At 48.2% G+C, this 17,699-nt stretch overlaps 3 protein-coding genes across 13 annotated transcripts in view; 1 reads left to right on the top strand and 2 right to left on the bottom strand.

Annotated features, from left to right (window-relative positions):
* sorbs3 (sorbin and SH3 domain containing 3) overlaps nucleotides 1–7,342 on the bottom strand; it is a 26,252-nt gene extending 18,910 nt beyond the window's left edge. For 6 of the 10 annotated variants that reach the window (XM_047016027.1, XM_047016022.1, XM_047016018.1 and 3 more), the window contains exon 1: nucleotides 6,190–6,310. The gene's annotated coding sequence lies outside the window, so the exon portion shown is untranslated. Of the gene's footprint in view, nucleotides 1–2,896; nucleotides 3,093–6,189; nucleotides 6,311–7,269 lie in introns of those variants that run through there. The other 4 variants (XM_047016020.1, XM_047016019.1, XM_047016017.1 and 1 more) reach the window with 3 other exon arrangements.
* Nucleotides 7,343–7,912: 570 nt separating this feature from the next.
* On the bottom strand, nucleotides 7,913–11,652 carry LOC124464121 (E3 ubiquitin-protein ligase NEURL3). Of its 2 annotated transcripts, XM_047016042.1 has the most exons (4): nucleotides 11,441–11,632; nucleotides 9,633–10,127; nucleotides 9,110–9,301; nucleotides 7,913–8,430 (listed from the first exon to the last, which is right to left on the bottom strand). In XM_047016042.1, exons 1-4 carry the CDS (start codon nucleotides 11,484–11,486, stop codon nucleotides 8,282–8,284), a joined length of 882 nt encoding a protein of 293 aa, XP_046871998.1. In that variant the 5' UTR covers nucleotides 11,487–11,632; the 3' UTR covers nucleotides 7,913–8,281. The 2 variants fall into 2 exon arrangements, with proteins under 2 accessions (XP_046871998.1, XP_046871999.1); XM_047016043.1 differs by lacking the exon at nucleotides 9,110–9,301 and having other exon boundaries at nucleotides 11,441–11,652.
* A 1,463-nt stretch (nucleotides 11,653–13,115) lies between these two features.
* nkx6.3 (NK6 homeobox 3) lies at nucleotides 13,116–16,370 on the top strand. The gene is made up of 3 exons (XM_047016044.1): nucleotides 13,116–14,024; nucleotides 14,796–14,965; nucleotides 15,445–16,370. Exons 1-3 carry the CDS (start codon nucleotides 13,556–13,558, stop codon nucleotides 15,670–15,672), a joined length of 867 nt encoding a protein of 288 aa, XP_046872000.1. The 5' UTR covers nucleotides 13,116–13,555; the 3' UTR covers nucleotides 15,673–16,370.
* Nucleotides 16,371–17,699: the final 1,329 nt, after the last annotated feature.

Here is a 17,699-nt window from a genome sequence, read left to right as displayed (position 1 = left end):
CGGGGGCACAGCGTCCTGGAGGATCGGATCCCCGGATGGGAGCATGGGGGACGTCTCAAGGGACGCACGGGGGAAGCAAACAGCACATCCATGTCCTGAACTTGTCCCTCAGCCAAGCGCAATGGAAAATAGTTTTCAGATCCAAAAGCAGGAGGGATGGATCCAAGATCCGTGGGGGCTCGACGGGGGCCAACTGCAGAGAAGCATCTCAGCTTAGAGCTGCAAATCCTTTTTATTGGGTACCCCGATTCGACCTCTCCCTAAGAGCACATGACGTATATCAACCAATCATGACACCCTGACAGGAGCTCCATTGTTCCAGAGTGCTTCCTCATTGAGGAGCCTCCTCTAAGGCTTGTGTGTCAGGGGCTGTGCTGAGCAGGGGACCATGTTAATCATTGACCTCCTCCACAGCTCTGCTCAGTCCTGAGAACTGGTCCATGTCCAGGTCAGCCACTTGGCCCCGGGCGTCGTTCTGTTTGCTCCTGTATAACACACATCGCACTCACAGCTGGCTTTACCAAAACACTTCTCGTCTCTCTATCGGCGCGGGAGGGGTCTGACCCTATCCTTTGTCGGAGTGGCTATTTCCTGAGTTTTTCACACACCGTGTCTAAAGCATAACTGGCGTCTAGCACTTAAAACTGGCAGAGAGAGAGAGAGAAGCCAGCCAAGCTGCGCCCTCCTGTCCAGACCCGTGCAAATCATCAGAGTGCGGTTACATAAGAGAGTAACGCGACTTAAACGGTCGACACCTTCACTTTAACGGGATGCTGATTACAAACATCTAAGGGATGAATAAAACCTTGTAAAGTGAGTCATCGTGTAGCTATCCACACGTGTGCTCTTGATGGAGCAGCCTCCAGCCCACTGCCTCTAAGCCTCTCCTGTCTGCAGCTTGGCACATGGGAGAGAACAGACCATAGACCATACAAGGACATGGAGCATGCCTGTTTATGATGGAACGTTACCGGGAGATATACACATTTATCAGGAGGAAACTATTTCACCTCCTTGTACGGTGCTCCTCCCCTCAAACTGTGACGGACAGACGAGGAGGAGGGAGGCTGTGTGGCTGTTTGTAAATAAAGGATCACTGTTGGATTTTCCAGTCTAAATAACTGTGGTTCTGACGATGCAGGCCAGGAAGACGGCAGGAGGAGACGCTGAAGAAGCGGTGGGGAGACGATGCAGGCCAGACTCGGCCTGTCTCAGCTGGGGAGGTTGTGCTCCTGCCTAGCCTTTCACAAAACAACAATCGGACTGTGAAAGTGTGGTGGAGTACAGTCGCAACAGATTCAGATCCCTCACCCATCGTTAAAGTGAAGGGGGTGGTTTTGCATGTCGTGGGTTTGCATGCCGGGCTGTGGAGATGGGGCCAGATAGATCTCCCAGAGCATCATGGGGCAGGCAGATCTCAAAGAGCGATAGAGCGTCAAGGAAGAGGCTGGAGATCTATGTGGGGCAGGATCTGAGAGAAGCAACAATGTGAGGGCTAGGGGTGAGGGTAAGGGGGGTGAGGGCTGGGGGTGAGGGTAAGGGGGTGAGGGTAAGGGGGTGAGGGTAAGGGGATGAGGGCTGAGGAGGGGGGGTAAGGGGGTGAGGGCTGAGGAGGGGGGGTGAGGGCTGGGGGTGAGGTAAGGGGGTGAGGTCTGAGGAGGGGGGGTGAGGGCTGAGGAGGGGGGGTGAGGGCTGAGGAGGGGGGGTGAGGGGGTGAGGGCTGAGGAGGGGGGGGTGAGGGCTGGGGGTGAGGGTAAGGGGGTGAGGGCTGAGGAGGGGGGGTGAGGGGGTGAGGGGATGAGGGCTGAGGAGGGGGGGTAAGGGGGTGAGGGCTGAGGAGGGGGGGTGAGGGGGTGAGGGCTGAGGAGGGGGGGTGAGGGGGTGAGGGCTGAGGAGGGGGGGGTGAGGGCTGAGGAGGGGGGGTAAGGGGGTGAGGGCTGAGGAGGGGGGGTGAGGGGGTGAGGGCTGAGGAGGGGGGGTGAGGGGGTGAGGGCTGAGGAGGGGGGGTGAGGGCTGGGGGTGAGGGTAAGGGGGTGAGGGCTGAGGAGGGGGGTGAGGGCTGAGGAGGGGGGGTGAGGGGGTGAGGGGATGAGGGCTGGGGTCAGAACACATTGTCAGCATGTCCAGTCAAGAGCAGAGAGAGGTTCCAGTTTGACGTACATTTAGTCATTTAGCAGACGCTCTTATCGACTTACAGTAAGAACACGGACATTCTCCCTGGGGCAAGTAAGGTGAAGTGCCTTGCCCAAGGACACAACTTCATTTGGCACGGCCTTGGATCGAACCAACAACCTCACGTCCTCCTCACATCACTAACATGCCTCTACAGGGCATGGCTAGCGTCTAACAGAACACGGACACCCTCTGGGCAGAACAGAGTCATGACACACTTCGATCTGGAATCGGCCCCTCCGCCAATGCCAAGTCTTCACTTTAGGGAGTTTCTCAGTGCTTCCCTCTCTTTAGTCTCCTCTACTCCACCCCACTCCTCCACCCTGCTAATTCTCCTGTCCTCCACCCCCACACAGATACAGAACGTTATGACCACAGGACCATTACGAGATGGGCTCAGGCAGGAAGACTTCAGCCCAGGTGGTGACTCATACTGTGTGGCCATCCTCTGCTCTCTCTCAAAGCCCTGACACATTCCTGGGAAAGTCAGCAGCTCTAATCCTGCAGATCAAGTGAGCTCCGAGCGGTCAGGCAGGTTACTCAAGACCTCAATAAAACACAGCAAACTACCGCCACACCTGATCGCAAGGTTACTGTGTGTGTGGGTGTGTGTGTGTGTGGGTCTGACTAGGTTAGAAAGGAAACAAGCTTTCTCTTCGCACTGCTGCCCCTTCAGTAGGATTAAGAGTTCTGTACTCACCTAGGTAACCAGTTCTGTACTCACCTAGGAAACCAGGCATGGGAAGCACAGAGAAACGTAGCTCTGGAAATCCTGTCTGCTCTCTGGAAGTTTCTGGGAACTTTCTGGAAGTTCCTGTCTGCTCTCTGGACCAAATGTGTTGTGGGCAGTCCTGCTCCCTCTGAGACTCTCCCTCTCTCTCACACACTGTCTCTCTCTCCACCTCTCCCTCTCGCTCGCTTTCCCTCTCTCCCTCTCTTTTTCTCATCCCTTTCCCTCTCTCTCTCTCTCTCTCTCTCTCTCTCTATCTCTCTCTCTCTCTCTCTCTCTCTCTCTCTCTCTCTCTCTCTCTCTCTCTCTCTCTCCCTCCCTCCCTCCCTCCCTGCCTCTTTCTCTTCCATCCACCCTCCCACTCTCTCTTTCTCTTCCTCTCTCTCTGCTCGCTCCTCCTGTGAAGGACTTCCCGGTTGACAAGCGTTGCCATGGCAACCCCTGGTCACTGTTCACAAGCACCCCCCCCCCCCTCCCTCCTGTCAGCATAAGGCTCCTTCAGTGAAGAGGACCCATTGTTGTGATAAGGTGATATTTCACAGTGCGGGGTTAAGGAAAGGGGAACACGAATAGTTCATCACCTCCACCTCCCCAACACCCCAGAGTTCCCCTCACACTATCCCCCTCTGCCTCCCCCCTGCCTCCCCCCCTGCCTCCCCCTCTGCCTCCCCCTCTGCCTCCCAGCCTGCCTCCCAGCCTGCCAGCCTCTGCCTCCCCCTCTGCCTCCCCCTCTGCCTCCCCCCCTGCCTCTCCCCCGTGCCTCCCCCCATGCCCCCCCCCTGCCTCCCCACCCCAATCTCACGTCCCTACCCTGTCTCCCATGCCTCCCTCTCTTTTGTGTGTGTGTGTCGTGAGGGCGCACACAGGCCAGGTCCCTGTCCAGTCAAAGGGACAGGGAGAGAATAGGACGTCTCTGTGCCCAGGACTTCTGGAAGGTTCTCTGACTCATTTTCTCTCTGAGGTGGTCTAACCCCCTGGGCTACACTGCTGCTGTCTCTCTCTCGTGTCCTGGTTCTGGTGTTCCTCGTGTTTCCTGGCCGGAGAACCGTGACTCAAAACCTCGCTCGACACAGACACTCAGTAGAGAGGCTGGATCAAGCTGGATCGAGAATAATGAGCATGGATTAAGTTCAAACAGTGTGTACACCACCAAAACATTCGAACCAGTGGCAAACACACGCCTTCAAATTCCTCTGTTAGGTTTTCTACCATACATGGCTAATTGGAACTTGGTTTTCCAGTTTGTCCGCAGACTCAGCCAACACAGACAGACAGACTGAGGAAAGGCAATTCTTAAATGCTGACAAGCATGTTTAGTCCACTGGTATCCTTCTGGTACTGAGGGCAATATTCCACGTTGCAGGTGGTAGAACTCTTCGCACTTTGACCTTCCAAAACACCTGGTCGTAAACCTAAGATCATTAAGCATATGTCTGGTCAGCGGTGTATGTGTGTGTGTGTGTAAAACCCAGCCCCAGGTTGGAACAGAAAGAGTCAGCTCTTTTAAATAATTCAGTGGTCTGGCTTAACACAGTGACACACAGGCAAATGCCTGTATCTACTTACTGAGACTGCCCCACCACTGTTGTTTTTGCCAAACAGTTGCAGAGCCAGACCTGGGGAGAGGTGGGCGAGCTGGGCAGTGTTGGCTGAGGCAGAGGCCAGGCACAGGCCCTGTTACTGCACTCACTCACACACACACACACACACACACTGACACACACACACTCACAGCACCCTGCAGGGTAGGCATCACACACCCTGTCACTCTCAGACTCCATGGTGTCCTCCTGGCTCCGGCGTCTCCTCCTTCACACACAGCCCCCACATTCCGCACCCCTCCGTCAGATGCATGTCTACATCAGAGGCGACAAGTTAGCATGTAAAGGATGCTAAAGATTTCTAACTGTTGCCAGCCTGTCCTCCCAGGGGTGAGCCTCTGGGATAACAGACCTCAAACCACAGACGTCACAGTTTTAGTGCCTCATCCCTCTCCCCTACCGCCCCACGCTGCCACCTCGATACAGACACTCCCAGCCCCTACAGACAGTGGAATGTACCGGTAGTCGACTCCAGAACGGGGCAAACACACAGCTCATTAAAAGGCTGACGGCCAGAGAGGACCGCAGATTGAACGCACCGTGACATAAATCTGTGTTACGTAACGCTGAACTACATCACTTTAGGAACTAACTTGTCGGAGCAAGAGGGATCAGAGGATTCGGAACATGCAATCATAACCGCCAGGAAAACAGACCCGGGAGGTTTTAATCTAAAACCCAGTGTTTGGAGAGTTATAAAACTGGATATATTGCCATTAGATATCGTTGGTGTGAAAACAAACAGGATAGAAGTTATCGTAACCCATCTGTCCTTGGCTAAGCTTTTCCCCAGAGGGTTAGGGTATGTAAATATTAATCCGTGCATCCGGGAGAACTGCACTAAAGGAATGTCCATCAGAGGTCCAACACAGCAACTGGGTTTATTTTACAAGTAAACACCCCTCTGGTCAGCAGGCACATCTCCCAGTGTGGCCTGACCTGACCTGGCCTGTCTCCCAGGCTGGCCTAGGCCTACGTTCCTGAGCCAGCTCTCCTGGTCTCAGTCTGGCTGAGACGCTGCTCTGGACCCTCAGATAGATGCCCTGTCTCCCAGAGCAGAGTGTAGCTCTCCGCTCTGCGCGTCAGTGTGTCCTTGTCTTGGTCCTCCAGCTGAGCGTCAAGGTGAAAACACCCTAAGGTATGCCAAAGCCATGCTTTCATAAAAGGGGCAATTATAACGATGTTATAGGCTGTTTGAAGCCATATAAGAGCCTTGCAACTTAGCAAGAGATCTGTGTTGGGGTGAAGGTCTGATTCCAGTTAATTTTATAAAACAATCATATTTCCAAACACTCCAACACACCCCACCAGCTCCCACCCAGTAAGTTATTGTCCTTCTAACATGTGCCTAGAGTGAGTTACATCCAATCTGCAGTAAGTTCACTTTTCTCTGCAGTTGTCTACAGTAAGTTATCCCCCCCCCCATCTACAGCACTCAAAAGGTTTCTCAACATCGCACAACAATCCTCTGACCCAACTCAAATCCTCCCAGGGGTGACGCGGGGAGACCCAGCCCACAGACAGTTCCAAACAGGCCAACAGCACTGTGGATCAGCCGCTCTCTCCCTGCCCTCCTATAGAGTGGTGGAGGATGACAGAAAGATTGTCCCTATAGTGTTGGTGGCAGAGAGAGGGAGACAGCGAGAGGGGAGAGGGGGAATAGGGAAGAGAGAGAGTTGTACTCACAGAGCGGTGCAGGGTTAGGCTGAGTAGTGAGGTCCTCTCCACGCCAACTAACAGAGAGAGAAGGTGGGAGGGACCCATTACTCTCACTCTTTGTCTCTCTTTCTCTCTCGCTCTGCCTCCCTCCTTCACTCGCTCTCTCTTCCTCGCTCGCTCGCCCGCTCCCTCCCTCCCTCTTTCTTTCTCTCTCTCTCTGCCCCTTTCCTTCCCTCCCTCCCTCTCTCTCTCTCTCTCTATCTCGCTCGCTCTCTCTTTCTCTCTCTCGAGCCAACAGGGTGTCTTTTATCTTCAGCGAGTGACTCAGCGCCGGTTCCAGTGTATGTGTGTGTGTGTCTGTGTGTGTGTGTATGTGTGTGTGTGTGTGTGAGAGAGAAAGCTTCTAACAGCATGTCAGTGTGCACTGCAGTCCTGCTACACCCACCACTCCACTCTGCAGTTCATCAGGGACTCAGTAATAGTTTCCATCCACAGCTGGAAATAATAGAAATTCCCATGCAGGCACAGGCTCAGTGGCACCGCCCTGTACTGTTTTAGAGGAAAATAGGAGGCAATCTCCATAGCCATCTAAATAAACCCACTCGTATTTGACCAGCTGCCAACCGTACCTCGGTCTGTTCAACATATCAGGAAGTGAGAGAAACTTGGGATCAACTTTTTGCTTTCTGGTTCCAGTCAACTCAGAATCAGTTGCTGATGAACAAGGACTCCTCTACAACGCACGCACCCGCCCGCTCGAGCTCCCCGCTGAGTGAGGAATCTGCGTTTCCATACTGTGGACCAATTGTGCCAGTACACTAGCAGTTTGTCTCTTCTGCCCACTCCATTTGTTGTACAAACTGTGTAGCAGCAATAAGCATCCGACAGTGATGAAGTCATAACGTCAATAATTACCCAACGAAGGCCACAAGCACGTGGTACACCTGAACAACGGTGAGTGAATATCACTGGGACGATCATGATCCGTGCAAACAAATCATTATCATAAACTGATCATAATCATAATGAATGAATGAATGTATCCCGTTTGTGTGTGCAAAAGTAAATTGATTGTGTTCCCAGATGTGATGTCGCCTATTTACTCACAGGCTTAGTAGCTCTATAGCATGTGTCCTCGTCCTCCTTGTGCAGGTTAATTTTCCACCTTATAGTCTGTCCTCGAGTCCGGAGCCTGTCCCTTGATAAAACATCTAGTTTTTCAAGTATTTCTTGAACAAACGTTTATTTACGGACATTTCAGGAGCCACGAACAATTGGTGAATGCTTTAGCTCGGCCAATTTTAAGACTACACCCAAATCTGCCCTCCAAGATAAATATTTAACTGCTTGACTGTGAAATCAACAACCAAAGGTCACCCCTCTTTCTTTCTTCCCTTCATTCCTCCCCTTCCCTGGCATTGCCAACACCTTTAAGACACTTAAAGGAGATTATTTGTTATTCCCCTAAATGGAAATTGCGCCAGACAAAAAAATACACTCGTTTACACGCACATTGCAAGCATGGGTTTTAAAAGAAAGCTCATGTTCCAATATAAAACTTTTTCACTATATCTCTTGTACGTTGTTGCTTTTGTCGCTAGATGGCGCAACGTTCATGACAGAACGATAGGTCAGGGTCTTCAAGCAGCCAGTGAATCATTAACCTACAACACTGCCCCCTTGTGGACACATTCAGTATTATAATTTTTTCCACAACAAAAAAGCACAAAGCAACATTGGTAATGGCAAGTTGTTGGTAAGTAATTTTATTACTATAAAATACCACTGTATACAAATATCTAATATTTAAGAGGTACAAAAGTAGACAATAGAAAATTCATAGTGTAATATGGGATCATGGATATTTAACCCCAGTCAGTAGATCATCCTTCAGCCTGATACAACCTGATTCTGTATCAACAAGTCCTTGTAAAGTCCGCGTGGTAACCCGCATATCACACAGTATTGTACTCTGTACTTTTAGTCAGACATAGATTTGTGCAAAACATTATACATACATACATTCACAGTGGTCCACCATGACACACGTGAGAACATTCAGTAGTGGGTGTTTGTGTGTACGCTGGCCTACAGCTAAAGAGTTATTTTGTAGCGGTGGCTAGAGCTTCTGCCGGCACAAAGGACAGGTGCCAAACTCCTGGATGACCCTCGCTGCACATTGGAAGCACAGGCACCGGTGACCACACAGAAGAGTGACTTCTGGCTCCTTACTCAAACACACCGCACAGTTCTCCACACTGTTCAAGTCTGAAACCAGAACACAGAACATGACATGACGGGAGAGATAAAAAAGATGTGGAGAGGGGGAGGGAGAGAGGTGGGGAGAGAGAGAGGGAGGGTGAGAGAGAAAGAGAGAGGGGGAAGGAGAGAGATGGAGGGAGGGTGAGAGAGAGAGACTGAGGGAGTGAGAGAGAGGGGGGGGGGGGGTGCTAGCGAAGGGTGGAGTCTGTGAGGTTAGCATACAGTACATAACATAAAAATGCAACTGCCACCGTTGGCACATGACCTTGAGCAAACAGCTTAGAAGTTTTCTGTCAATGTTTAACTAACTAAACCCGGAGCACTAGCTTGAAACTAATTTGCTGGGTCAAGATGCTATGGCAAAGTTCTTAGAAAGCTCCAAGGATTAAGTAGAACATGAGCATTACTCCTAATACAGTTTTTTTTTTACTCATTGATATGGTGTAATACATGATTGTAAAAAATGATTCAACATTTACATTTAGTCATTTGGCAGACGCTCTTATCCAGAGCGACTTACAGTAAGTACAGAGACATTCCCCCGAGGCAAGTAGGGTGAAGTGCCTTGCCCAAGGACACAACGTCATTTGACACGGCCGGGAATCGAACTGGCGACCTTCAGATTACTAGCCCGATTTCCTAACCGCTCAGCCATCTGACTTAAAAGACCGTGATGATGGGTTACCTAGTGTCTGCCTGTGGTCTGGGCGGGACATGTGGTGGTTCTTGCAGCTGCATCCGTGTTTGTCACTGCGACTGACAGAGATGGGACTGGAAACCTGGTTGTAGTCAAAGCAGAGCGAGGGGGCCCTCTGAGTCCATCCTTGGGGAGGAGAGCAGGACCTCCGTGTCCCAAAAATGTCTTTCTTCTTTGACCCTGCAAGTGAGAATCAGACGGATGGTTAGCCGGTGACAGTTGAGCACCCTCTAGTCTGTTAAGATGGTCTGGTCTAGTCTGGTCAGATGGCTGAGCGGTTAGGGAATCGGGCAGGAGGTTAGAACCTTAATCAGAAGGGTAGAACCTTAATCCGAAGGTTGCCGGTTCAATTCCTGGCTGTGAGAAATGACATTGTGTCCTTGGGCAAGGCACTACGCCCTACTTGCCTCGGGGGAATGTCCCTGTATTTACTGTAAGTCGCTCTGGATAAGAGTGCCTGCTAAATGACTAAATGTTCAACTTGACAGACGGGTTGGCAATGTGAACATACCCTGCAGCAGCACAGAGCAGGTCTGCCCGTAGATATCGATCATGGCCCAGAGACGCCTGCTAAGGTCCAGCCCCTCCAGCAGCTTTATCGCTCGGCCATTTTTGTTCTGGATGTAAACATTCCCCCCGTGGGTCACCCAGACCTCCAGCTGGGCGCCCTCCCGGCAGCAGGCCTCGGGGACGACGGCAGCCCAGTGCCCGGGCTTGACTGTCAGGTCAGGGATGGCCAGGGGGGGCAGGATCCTCCCGGCGGGGGGCACCGTGGTGAAGCCCACGCGGAGGCCTCCGTGCCAGTTGGGCGCACAGCCCGTCACCCGCAAACACACAGTCTCCCTCACCCTCACCGGTCGGTTGCTGAACACCAGGCCGTGGTGGAAGGAGCTCCTTTTCCTCTCGGCGAGTCTGGCCCCCTGGCTCAGACTCACCTGGTTCCCCACCGCAGTCGTGTGGAAGGTCAGAGGGCCCAGGCAGCGCAGGTCGCAGGTGTGTAGCGACTCTGCAATAAGAGCATAAAGATATCATTGGTTTATGGTTTAATTGTTCAAGTGTACCCATCACGAATGAATAAAGAAACTCATGAAGACCAGTTGATGTTGACTTGATTACGCTCATGAAAACAGAGGCAGATTTCAGTTTCAATCTCAATCATCAGTTCTGAGAAATCTTGTGTCAGGACTGGAATGTCTGCACAGATTAATCTACCTTTCTTTGTGTACCTTTCTTTTCATCCGCCGCTGGCCTTTTCAACAAGGCCAAGGACTCACACTGACATATAACTTATAACACTTTTATCTATTTATTATTATTTATTTTAAGTCCATCCACCACCCTATTTGCACATGTCATATTGCACTATGCTGCCCTATTTTATATATTTTTTGTAACATTTTATATTTATATTGATTTTATATCTTAGATATTTAGTTTAGTTCTTTAGTATTACACTTTTTTTTAAAGATCTGTACATTTTTATTTTATGCACCTTCCTGCCACAGTAATTTCTGTGTTAGTGTGAATTTACATGGCAATAAAAACTCATTCTGATTGTAGATTACCTGAGCAATGAAAAGCCTATCACGTTTTGCATTGCATTTGTGGGCAAAACCATCCATAATCTATTATTTTCAACAACAACTAAATATTTGTCAGGAGCTCTTAATCTTTAAGACCGTACAGCCATGGCTCTGATGACAGAAACATCAAGAAACCCGTTGGGTCACGTGTATCTTGTTTAGAACTGCAGAAAGTCTGGTTATATCAGCCAGTACTGGGATTTTAGTTTTGTTTTTCTTTTTTTGACATGACACACTTCTTGTTTCGGTCTTCTCAGATCATTCCCATCCCTGACCAATACAACCTTTCAGATCTATCAGTCTCTTGTCAGTTCTGAGCTCAAAGGCTGCTCTAAGTAAACAAAGCCTGGTGAGTCTCCAACAGCTAATTCATCTCACACTCAAGGGAACTTCACAATGATGAACACACATGATTGGTTTATCTCCAAAAGAGGATGTTGCATCACTTTACAAGTTATGTCCTGTTTAATATCCTATTTCACTGCCCGGCAATGTAATGCATGTGAATCAGGTTGTCAGTTACATAAATAAATGACAGTCGACAGCTTGTAAAATGACAAGCTTATCATATGAGTCAATACAAAAGTTGTCACAATATCTGAAAAAACACTCTTACAACATCCTTATATCAAAATGTTCTAGGAAGATCAACAGTTGTAGAAAATTCTATATCAACCTAAATTGACAAATGCAGTTCTTCTCTCCAAAGACTTGAGATGAATTGTAAGCTTCTTACCAGGATCATTACTGTGGCTCATCGTTCGGTCTGAACAGCTGTACATGGTGGCTCCAGTAGAGAAATGTATGGATCATTTAGTTGAAGTAGGTTATGTTGATTTGTGGAAGGGAGAGTGTAGACAGGCTTTATAGAGACAAGCACATGTCAGATATTTACACTCTACCGATCACGAGGAAAGAGGAAAGGGGGAGGGCCAAGGGGAGGAACTACACTCTGGAAAAGTACTAAAACTCAAACCTAAACTAAGACCGCTTTAAATGGGCCAGCTGCCAAATGTCTCAGAATGAGTAATTTAGTTACTTTTGGGTTAGAATAGATATCTGAAATAGTGAAAAAGTGCACCCATCGTGGCCTGTGGAAGAATGTATACATTTGTCTTATAGTTTTTTGGATATCAACCATCAACCCCCATGTATCTTGCTGGTGTGGTATCACTTTCTGTTTAATTTAATGACCCGGTGTGTATACAAAGGGAGTGTAATCACGTGAAGCAATGCCATAAAACATGTTTTACCAGAAACGACATCCTCCCAAATGTACTGTAGTTTCCCAGAAATGTATAGATGAAAAGTTTTTTTTACAGCATTATCCTTTTGGTTTTCTATTGCATGCATCACAGATCCATCACAGGGAAGTCAGGTGGCTGAGAGGGAGTCGGGCTAGTAATCATAAGGTTGCCGGATCGATTCCCCGCCGTGCCAAATGACGTTGTGTCCTTGGGCAAGGCACTTCACCCTACTTGCCTCGAGGGGGAATGTCCCTGTACTTACTGTAAGTCGCTCTGGATAAGAGTGTCTGCTAAATGACTAAATGTAAAATGTAAATCGCATTTCCATGTTCGTCAACAGATATCTGTACATACATATATCATGTACAGATTAACAGATGATGATTAATCATGAAATACTGTATTTTAAGTAGGCCTGTGTGTAAATGAATGACATGATAGATAACATAATGCACATACACTTAACTTTAAAATATAATTTTACTGCAACACTGCAATATTATATTGTGATTGAACCCAAAGTGCATGATTAAACCTTAAAGCAAATGAATACCTGGTGCTACAATTTACAACATACTAATGCACTTTTATTTTTTTTGTTGAGAAGATCTAATTTTAAAATCCCATTGATTTCCTCTTGGTGAACAGCAGAAAGACTGAGAGTGGAGCTGTAATGTGTAAAGAGTCACTCCTCTCTGAGCTGCCTCTCCTACAGAAGCTGCTTCTTCTACAGAGGCTGCCTCTCCTACAGAAGCTGCCTCTTCTACAGACGCTGCCTATTCTACAGAAGCTGCCTCTCCTACAGAAGCTGCCTGTTCTACAGAGGCTGCCTCTTCTACAGAAGCTGCCTCCTCTACAGAGGCTGCCTATTCTGCAGAAGCTGCCTCTTCTACAGAGACTGCCTCTTCTACAGAGGCGGCCTCTCCTACAGAGGCGGCCTCTCCTACAGAGGCGGCCTCTCCTACAGAGGCGGCCTCTCCTACAGAGGCGGACTCTTCTACAGAAGCTGCCTCTCCTACAGAAGCTGCCATGACAGGCCATCAAACGGCAGCTCGTTCCCACTACACCTGTTCAAATCCCAATTAATCTCCTGCCGTCCAATTGAAGGCTTGGCTTTCTCAAGGGGAGCCAACAGAAACACTCAGGCATTGTGAGGCCCCCAGCCAATCGCAGGCAGCATTCAAATGCGGCCTATCTTTATCAAGGTTGCACTCCACCTCATGATACTGCTCATTCACGGCCCCAAACGGAGAGCGGGGAGGAGGAATCTTGTCTTAAGGATCGGCTGGGAGGTGTCTCACTCTGTGGCACCACGTCTGAGCCTGATTCTGGAACTGTCAGCACTCTGGACCATGTCTCACAGCAGGTGAAGGAGGAGACTGAGGAGAGCTTGTGTACTGGCACCAACCAGCCTTTGGGACTTCCATATCTCCTGAGACCAAGAGCTGGAGGAACCAGAGTTACAGGTAGGGACCACAGGAGTCCACGTACGCGGGTCATCCTTTCAATGTGAAGACGGGCCAACCTCTTTCAAGTACTTTTGATTTTCGGCGTGTCGGCGAGGTTGAAGCACCAACCCCCTGTGAGCAGCAAAGGGCCTTTTCATGACCAGACCTGACTGGGTGAGTCTGTTCAACCTGGAGGCGGACACAATTCCCATGGATCCCAACATCCAGGGCTCCTTCTTGTTCAACAACAGCCTGAACCAGTTCCCCTCGGACTTAAAGGCGCCCATGTGCCAGTACTCCGTGCCCAACTCCTTCTACAAGCTCAACCAGGGTCTGAACAGCCAGTATGCGGCGGGCACGCCTCACGGCATCAGCGATATCCTCAGCCGCTCCATGGTTGGCATGGGGGCGTCGGGCACCTCCCTGCTGTCCGGGTACTCCGCCATGGGGGGCTTCAGCCATCCGGTCGCCGCCACCCCGGGAGTCTACTACAACCGGGACTGCAACCCTGCCGCGGGGGGGTTCTCCAAGCCTGGGGCCGAGTGCCCCATGAAGGGGCGGCCGGGCAGCTGCTGGGGGGAGGGTGCCTACGAGTGGAGAGCAGGGAGGCAGCACTGCGCTAACAGTGAGTCTATCACTCTGCACAGTCAGGGCTGCTGACTGAGGGCAGGGCTGCTGCGTCTATGTGAAGTTTCACTTCACTCACTCTCTGGATTTTCAAGTTCATTTGTCGCATGTTTCATTCGGCATTTAATTTTTCTTGAATGTAACTTATCTTGACTAAAATGACACAATGTAAATCTTCGAATTTAACAGCGATTTGTTTCAGTGGAGTACACTAATTGCATTCAGGAAATATTTTGCTGATTCATTCAGCCAGTCCTTTGAGAAGAAATGGAATATCTCACACCTGTACATTTTGTAAATAAACATTTTAGTAAACAACCTGAACTTATTTCACAACACATAGAAATAAAGTTTTATGAAATGAAAGTTGTATACATTTGGTTAATAAGAGAGATCATTTGTGTTATAGGAACAGCATTTATAAATCTACAGCAACTAAACAATTGAGGAAATGTTTATTGAAAGGTGAAAGTCAGTAATAATTACTTATATTCTGATTTGTCAATACCTAAAAATAGCTCTGAATTTAGGAATAATATACATTTTTACAGAGAAACACATATTAAAGCTAAAACTTTGTGGAGCTTTTGAAAAGGTTTGTCATAACATTTAGCCTCACCTATTACTGTGTTCCAGTTTGTCATACAGTTCCAAAAACAGATTATACAGAACTCCTTCTAAACATAAATAGCATGAGCTCTGAGACAAAACACATTCATGTAGGCTATCATTTGAAAGGAACATTTAGCGTGATGTCTTATATTTGCAGACAGCGGTCACCTTGGCGACATGTCGGGCAGAAAGAAACACACACGGCCGACGTTCAGCGGACACCAGATCTTTGCTCTGGAGAAAACCTTTGAGCAGACCAAGTACCTGGCAGGCCCGGAGCGTGCCAGGCTAGCTTACTCCCTGGGCATGACGGAGTCCCAGGTGAAGGTACAACACCATCTCACGCATCTAACATCTTCATTTAATACATTACATTAACATTTAGTCATTTAGCAGACGCTCTTATCCAGAGCGACTTACAGTAAGTACAGGGACATTTCCCCCCGATGCAAGTAGGGTGAAGTGCCTTGCCAAAGGACACAACATCATTTTGCAAGGCCGGGAATCGAACCAACAACCTTCTGATAACTAGCCCGATTCCCTAACCGCTCAGCCACCTGACGCCAGCTGACCTGCACGTTCACACAAACAAATACCGAAGTATTTAGCTCTTCACCTAGACTACTTTTTTGCTTGGCCTAAGGGCACCGAAAACAGCATTTAGCAGCACAATTCTGCTTGTGGTGCCTGCTCATTTCCCTCATCTCCCTTCCTGTTTGTTGTTCCACGAGGAAGGGACTGCACCCATGAAATAGTTTGATGTTGCAAAACGTACAACCTACTAACGAAAGGAATCCTTCCTTCAGGTGTGGTTCCAGAACCGCCGCACCAAGTGGAGGAAGAAGAGTGCTTTGGAGCCCAGCTCCACCCAGGTGACCCACGGCGAGCAGGGCGGAGAGGAGTCGGAGAACGAGGTGGAGGACGAGGAGTATAACAAGCCTCTGGACCCCGACTCTGACGACGAGAAGATCCGACTGCTGCTAAGAAAGCACCGCCGGGCGTTCTCAGTCCTACGCCTCGGACCGCACGTCTGACACACTCACACACTCGCTCAATTTTCACACACACACCCACACACATGCAGATATCTCTCTCTGTCACACACGCGTACAATTGTAAAGCAGATATGCATGCAGTTGCAACAATTTAATTAGGATGAAGAATTAATTGCAATACAGACACATTTGAGCATGTTGCCAAGAACAACCCTTTGATGTGCGTTACTAATAATAAACAAATGTAATCTACGGTCATTGATAAAACCGATGTTTACTTTTTGTACTCAATTTAATATCTGGGCGCCGTAGTAAATTAACCAGGTAAAGTGTTGAATCGTATAGCAATTTTATTGGTTTGTTTCTCAACAACAGACGTTAGTTTCAATTTCATTTGCCATATGTAAGTACAAGTATAGCTGCATTTAAATACTTAATCCTGCTCCTCAACTGTTTCCTATCATCCAACTCTTGCTAATCTTTCAAAACACTCAGATTTGAATTAATTTAGTGGCTTAAGGTTACAGTAAACATTTTTTTGTTTTGTTTTTTGTTTTACTTGCATTTCGCTACAGTATTTGATGTTATGCTGCGCTGTTAATTCATTTTTATGGTTTTATGGTTTATGAGCATGTGCATTTCAAACTGAGATTTCGTTTTGGCCTTCATGCAGACTAGACCACAGGTCAGCAAGCTTTCAGCATTCTGTATAAACCTCAGAGCTAATAATTCAAGGAATCTACAGACATTGTAAATGAGTTATGATGTTGATATTGTACAATAAATTGTGGATTATTTATTGAATACATGTGTGATGGTGTCATTACTTGTTTTTAGTTATGAATGTGGTGGGGAGATGACAACCCACACACATCTGAATTAGGAGATAGGGCTTACACACTTATTGAGATGTGAGAAGGTCAAAGGTTAGATCCGTAGTGATTTAGGTCCGTTACCGGTGAGCTGTTTCTGATTGGAAGAGAGAGGATTTCAGTGGCTTCGACTCCAACATTAAATCAATGGCGGTCTGAGTGGTATTCAGACATTAGACGTGTCACATACAACAGCCTAATGAGCTGTGACTGTAGGACAGATGGCTAATTGAGGGGGGAGTTTTACACAGTGACTGTTTATATTTGAAATCACTATTAAATATGCAGCCAAGAGTGTAAAAAGTTGCGGGTTGTGCAAACATTAGTAGCTCGAGATGTTTCGGCGTGGGCCTGCAACTTCGGAAAGTTCTTAAAAACGAAAGAGGACGATTAGCCTTGATGCCGTAGGCCTTTCGTTTTCATAAAACATACCCTAGCCTACACTTCTCATTAGGCTGCTGTGAACTGTATTCTGCTGGCGCTGTTCAGTAGACCTTTCACTGAAGACAGATCTGAGTCGATCTTATTGAAGCCACATCTGTCGTGGAAAACGCAGTGATGTTGAGCATCTGATGTAGAACAACTCACCATTCCAGTCGGCTTTTTCTCTCTCGACCTGTAAATTGATCGGTACAACATGCCCAGTTCTCACCGTTCTAAACAGCCAGCCTATTCCACCTTGAGAGAGCAGGCTTAATATCGCATCCATTTATGCCAAAGTCCCATTAATAGGTAGTTTTACATTCTCACGCGGCAACCAAGGAGCCATGGCTCAGACCCACAGGTTGAATCTCAGAACTATAGAACCGAAATATATAACAAGAAGAAAGTGCTTTTCGACACCTACTGCTTATAGGCTAAATGGCAATTTTGCATGGTTCAAAAAAGAAACCCAGCGTCATCTCGTTTCAACAAAGCGTCTCAGGAGCTGTAAGGGCCCTGAGTCTCAGGGACAAGAACAGACAGGGGCGCGTGCAGCAGCGAGTTAGTTCAGATTCTTAAAAAAAACTAGTTATGATGTTCGGAAAATAGACACGTCTATGGTTTGGAATGTCACTGTGCAGAATAAGTATTGTCCAGTAATCACGGAATTATGCCAAAGCAGGAAAGCGAGTTTAAACCCGTCTTGCACTTCCAGTCACCTAAAAAATGTCAATACATCAAAATCAACAGGAAATTGTTTTTACTTTCATG

Source organism: Hypomesus transpacificus, unplaced genomic scaffold (genome assembly GCF_021917145.1).
Source record: "Hypomesus transpacificus isolate Combined female unplaced genomic scaffold, fHypTra1 scaffold_31, whole genome shotgun sequence".
In the NCBI taxonomy this organism is placed as follows: Eukaryota; Metazoa; Chordata; class Actinopteri; order Osmeriformes; family Osmeridae; genus Hypomesus; species Hypomesus transpacificus.
Note: the sequence above shows the minus strand (reverse complement) of the source record. Positions and strands in the feature narration are given on the sequence as shown.